Source organism: Nelumbo lutea, chromosome 3 (genome assembly GCF_056320005.1).
Source record: "Nelumbo lutea isolate HS-2025 chromosome 3, American lotus-T2T, whole genome shotgun sequence".
Classification (NCBI taxonomy): domain Eukaryota; kingdom Viridiplantae; phylum Streptophyta; class Magnoliopsida; order Proteales; family Nelumbonaceae; genus Nelumbo; species Nelumbo lutea.
Genome location: NC_142686.1, coordinates 88,422,717 through 88,428,574, shown reverse-complemented (window position 1 = coordinate 88,428,574; position 5,858 = coordinate 88,422,717). Strand labels below are relative to the sequence as shown.

Below are 5,858 nucleotides of genomic sequence, written 5' to 3'. Positions count from 1 at the left end.
TCACCATGTTGATCCGCAAGCAGAGGTACCAATGCTACAATTGACCTTGTAATAACTTGAAGGGGGCAATTTGCTTAACTTCCCAACTTTCTTTTCATAGACCTGCAACAGCTCGAACCTTGTACAAAGAAAAAGCAAATAACAATTCATGTCAGATAGAACAGAAACAGACTTAAATCATTGAAAGATAATTTAAGCTGGATGCTATCACTGAGGATATGCATTAGAACAGTGAATTACCAATATGCCAAGCATTGGAATGGTGAGAACTTCCCATATATTTCTTTTGCATATTTGTTAACTGTTTTTATGGTGCAGTCTTTTCTTCCATGCAGCTGCACAATAAGTATTTTCAAGGAGTGTCATAACTAATTTTAATTAGTGGAATAAATTAGGAAAAATAAAGGGAACAAGAGAAAAAGAAAAGGGAAAAAACATTTTAATGCTATGAGAGGCAAACTAAAAGATTTATTCAAATCAGAACCAACTGCAATTGACTGGTGCAACTAGTTAGAATCATTAGCTTGTTGGGCTTTGATATAACGAGACATGTGGTTCATTTTAGAAGGGATCTCACACAACCAGGTCAAAGAGCCCTTAAACCAAAAATCAGCATGTCCAGATGCTTTTTAGCCCATGCATCTCTCTCTCTCTCTCTCTCTCTCTCTCTCTCAACATTACAGATTTTCCTGTAGAAGGTAAAGAGAAAGGAACAAACCTCTTGGAAATGACTAACCGTCTCAGTATCAGCTGGAATCTTGTCATAAAAGCCGATGGACATAAGAATAGTGGCACAAGTAAAAGATCCAATCCCTTCAATACGCATTAATTTTTTATAGACTGCTTCTTCCTCTTCTCCTTCAAGCTTTTCCAGTCTAATTATTCCTGCTTCAACTCCTTGGGCAAGCTTTAAGATTTGCCTTGCTCTATAGCCAAGTTTCAAACGATCATTCAGAAAGTTATCGTTGAGGCTGGCCAGCTCCTTTGAGCTTGGAAAATCTCCTATGGTGGTGTTGACAACATTTACAGCATTTGTAGCTTGCTTTCTCTTCAGTCCAATCCTTTGTGTCATTGAGGCATGTTCTGCATTTTTATCAACTGAGCCTCCCTTCAATTCTAATTGAAGCTCACACAAAGCTGTTGCCATTTGCAGAGATCTCTGCCAACTAGAGGAGCAAATTAATATAAATAATTAAGACATATATGATTAACTTCCCAGTCTGGTCGCTTAGGGAAGCCATCTAGATGACTCACCCATATTTTGTGATGTTTGGAGAATGAGCTCCTTGAGGTCCTTCATCCTTGTGCAAGTGCAATATCTATAAATGTAAAATTATAATTAAAATTTAAAAACTCACTAGCAATTGCAGAGTAGGATAGACTTAATTATGTCCTCGAATAGAGATGGTGATCTAAAAAGGCGACCAAATCCCCTCTTTCTGGCCTTACTATGTATCTTGTGGAACTCACTTATCTTCCTCTCGTCTTCCTCTGATATTCGTAACATTCGAGCAACTTGACGCTGCATTAAAAAACCAATAAGTTAAAGCATCAGTTACATGATGGACAGAGTAATTAAATGGGTGATCATAAACAGTAATAAAACTTAATTATAAGAAAGTGTAAGCATACCAGCAAAGCTTGTTGGTCTTGGGACGAGAGGGCTTTGGTGTCAAGAACGAGGACATGGATAGAATGGTGTCTAGGAGGGTGTGAGATGCGAACAGTGACCGAAGTGATGGAATCAGCCAAGCGCAGTGGGCGCTGCAAGGTCTTGGTTGATGGAATCCACAAATTGGGTGCCATCATAAAAAAACCATGGTTGCAAACTGCCTTCTCCAGGTTGAAGCTCGACGCCATTGACTGTGCAAGTGGGAGTTGCAACAGGCAGCATCTCTTGCTCTCCTCTTCTTTGTCTCCCTTTCTTCTTTTCATTTCCATTAGTTAGAAACAGTATGCCAAATGTCTCCTGCTTGTGTAATCTAGTGAGTTGGGTTCACTTAATTAACCTTGATTTTAATTTGTTTTCATTGCGAGACTTGTAGGAAGAGCAGCCATTTAAAATCTTTTTTTAGCAAACACTAGCTAAAGAAACTCATTAAAGCAAGTGTCAAGAAATAAAACATATAACTAGAGCCGTAAATGTCTAGAAATAAAACATATAACTAGAGCTGTAAATGTGAAGAAATAAAAGGGAAAGTACGAGACCAAATAATTAATGCAATTCAAAATCACAAAATCAACAAAATAGAAACAAATTCTTGGTGCAAGAAGAATCCCAAAAAGGAAATGGTGAAAGCAGTTATATAATACGTTGGGACTGTAAGGAAACTGAGTGATAGTGTAGAGCAGTCGCGGTAGGAGAACACTGAGTGAAAGTTTTGCAAAGGACAAAGCTATCGTTGCTGCTGCAAAAGAGAGAAACACGGGAAAAGGAAAAATTAAGGATAACTGAAATGACAGCAGGAGAAATGTTCATATCTGCTATTAAAAAAACGCTCCCAACATTATCACAACAGGCGACTGTAACTGTACATCGGGAACATCTCCCATCAATAACGAGTCCATCTGCTCGTCTCAGAGCGCTTTTTACACTGATCTCACACTATGTCATGGCCGCACATCAAAAACATCTTCCTTATATATTATTTAATTTTTTAATACTCTATAAATATTGACATATCACCATGGCATTATTATTTAGAATCCTTCTTTGCTATCGGAAAGGATGATATATAAAACTTATAGCCAATCAACAAATTATGTTGTATATATTAATTAATAAATATCAGTGATTATTAACACTTCACCAACAAAGTTTGCCCTTTGCCCGTGTATCATGGGGCCCATAATCGGAAACACATGGGTGGCATTTTATACACGTACGGTTCATAAAGGCTGTAGTTCGTTTCCGGTAAAAGGGAGGAGAAGATGGGGATGGAAAGCAAATACAACAAAAAATTAATGATATGTGCATGGTTTTTAAAATCGATCGTTGACGGAATAGGTCAGGGGTTCAGTTATCGGTTCAAATGGTTCAATTGTTCAAATCAAATGCTCGGGCCGTTCTGACAAGAAAATAAAATAATTCAAAATATTTAAAAAAATAAAAAATGGACAAAACTGTTCAAATGGTTAATCACCCGGTTCAGCAGATTGTTTAACAAAATCAATGGTTTTGGAGGAAAATCTGGTTTTTGGGGAAAATGCCTGACCGGTTCCTGGTTTTTCCAATCCAGTCCGGCTTTGAAAACCATGGATATGTGTTTGGGTTGTTTGAAAACAGGGTAGGTTTGGGGACCGTTTTGTAAATTTCAAATCTATTCATCTCCCTAAATCTCCAATTTGTACCTGTTCGCAAATCCATAGTAGTTGGATTTTGAGAATCCAAATCCTCTCCACACATGAAAATCCTAAAACTCTCCCCACCCTATTCTTCCTGCCTTCAAGGGTGGGGGTTTGGTTTAGAACCTACATTTATTTTCTATTATTTTTTATTATATATAAGTAATAAATAAGTAAAATAATACAAACAAACAACAATATTTTCAATTATTTGAGGAAAACATTTAAAAACACAAGCTATCAATTATCTTTCACATAAAATTCAAAATGTTATTAAATTTAACATTTAATACATAAAGTTTATATGCTTTCCAAGAATATGCAGGTTGGAAAGGATTGGATTTAGCTTAATACCGTATGTAGAATCTTAATACCGTATGTAGAGGATTGGATTTAGCTTAATAGCGGATAGGATAGAAATTTCCATCCGGAATTCATTGGACAAACAGAGATAGGTCGAATAGAATCTAGAAAACCAAAAAAATCCCAATCATCTCGTCCATTTTGGTTGATCCTTAGCCGTTTGATTCACAATAATAGAGATTTAGAATCAGAATCATAATGGTCAACTGCTTGGTTAGGTGCAATCAAAATCTATTCAAAATATCGGGATTTTATTTTGACCAGAAACGGCCGCTGCATGTTTCTGATGAAACGCAGAAATTTTACCATGTCAAACGATATGAAATTGAGAAACAGTGGATTCTATACTTAAAAAAAAAAAAAAAAAAAAAAAAAAACAATGGTGGCCGTTTAGTGTTGTGTTGGCGTACCTGAAACAGTCTACAGCATAAACATGACGTTTTACGTGAGACAAACATCAACAGTTTGAAACGAAGGAGACGTTTAGGAATATTGCTTCCTTACCCGCTAATTAAGGTGATGTTCAAGGAGAAAATTTCAGTTGCAGAGGTTTTCTATCAGCAGAGGTAGAGCGAGGCTGAAACGAAAAAAGACTGCTTCCTTTGAATGCAAGTATGCAACACAGCTAATCTATGGGTGACCAAACTCTTGTTGGATTTGTGATTTATGTGTTAGAGGACATTGGCATGCATGGTTGTCCATAATACCGTTAATTGTCCACCCCAAATCGAATTTGCCGAGACTTGGGTTGACGTTTGGCAGAAGAATTAAAAGAAAAGTGTTTGCTCAACGTACTGCTCGCCCACATGAAAAGGAAACATAGAGGGCTCAGAAGCTTCCAAAATTTTAAATTGGTTTCAATGATAGACAGGAAATAAGAGCTACTAATTCTAAGGTGACTAAGGCTAGCTGGGTTTGTTAAACCTGGCTTCACCTTGCTAGAACCATCTTGGACTTCAGTGGGTGCCCATCGTCCTCGACCCTGGTTCTTCTCCGAAAAAAAGAAAAGAAAAAAATTGACTGCTGGGACACAGATATGGACAATGTCCCGATCCAGGAAGATGGCTTAGGTTGGAAGGATGTTATCGGTGGGATGAAGAGTTGCAAGCCGAGATAATGATAGTCTTATTGAGAACCTGGAAGATGGCGATGATGAAGATGACGAGATTGGGGAGTACAATGTCCTAGATAAAGAATTAGTGGGAGAAGCAGAATTGTAAAGAAGAAATTGAGGGAGCTCATACCTTTAACTACCCAAAAGGCTCCTCTTGTTGTGCTGCTGCTATGAACACAACATCAATAAAAATCCTACAACGTTGATTCAGCAAGTGATGTGAGTAGCAAATGGCACCATCTGTCCATCTCTTACTCTCTCCTTTATCTCCACGCCTGTGTGTGAAAGAGAGAGAGAGAATTAATGGAACAAAAGCCATAGGCCCATATTAAAGCTAGAGCCGTAAATGACAAGAATTAAAAGGAAAGTAGAGATAATTAATGCAATTCAAATCACAAAACCGTAAAAAAATAGAAAGAAAATCTTGGTGGAACCCGAAGACACCCCGAAAAAGGAAATGGTGCAAGCAGTAATATAGAAAGAAAATCTTTGGAAGAATGCTCATGTCGTTCTTCTTTCATCATCCATATGTTCTTGGAATTCTAAGGAATATCCAACTGGAAAGGATCTCTATCGATCTTTTGTCTAGTGATTAACTCCCCGATCTAATTGGCCTCTAGAATCTAGAATATGTTTTCATATTCAACCCATACATTGGGCTGGGTATTGCGTGTGGATCGGGTTAAGTGATTAACCCACATTGACCCGATCCTATTGGATTAGGGTTTGATCAGCCTTAATTGGTTTCGGATTCAAACCAAGGCAAACCTGTGCTAATCTCGACCTGTTAATATTGTAGCATTGAAGTATATCTATCTATTTATCTCTCTTTCTCTCTCTCTCTATATATATAGGCGTGGTAGCATATACATATGCATGTATAACACAATCTCTATACACCAATAGACGTTCGAAATAGCTAATTTTAGACGGGATAGATGTGCAAAATGGTAATATCATTATATTGTTTAGAATTCGAATGTAAAAGCGAAATTAGGGGTTTGAGATTCAAATCAAGACAAACCTGTTCTAATCC

The 5,858-nt window shown here is 37.3% G+C and overlaps 1 protein-coding gene across 1 annotated transcript; it reads right to left on the bottom strand.

The window, feature by feature from the left end:
- LOC148866232 (uncharacterized) lies at positions 1–1,860 on the bottom strand. The gene is made up of 6 exons (XM_088976425.1): positions 1,633–1,860; positions 1,445–1,522; positions 1,255–1,319; positions 719–1,166; positions 241–335; positions 1–118 (listed from the first exon to the last, which is right to left on the bottom strand). The coding sequence occupies exons 1-6, from the start codon at positions 1,858–1,860 to the stop codon at positions 1–3; spliced, it is 1,032 nt and encodes a 343-aa protein (XP_088832551.1).
- Between the last annotated feature and the right edge of the window lie 3,998 nt (positions 1,861–5,858).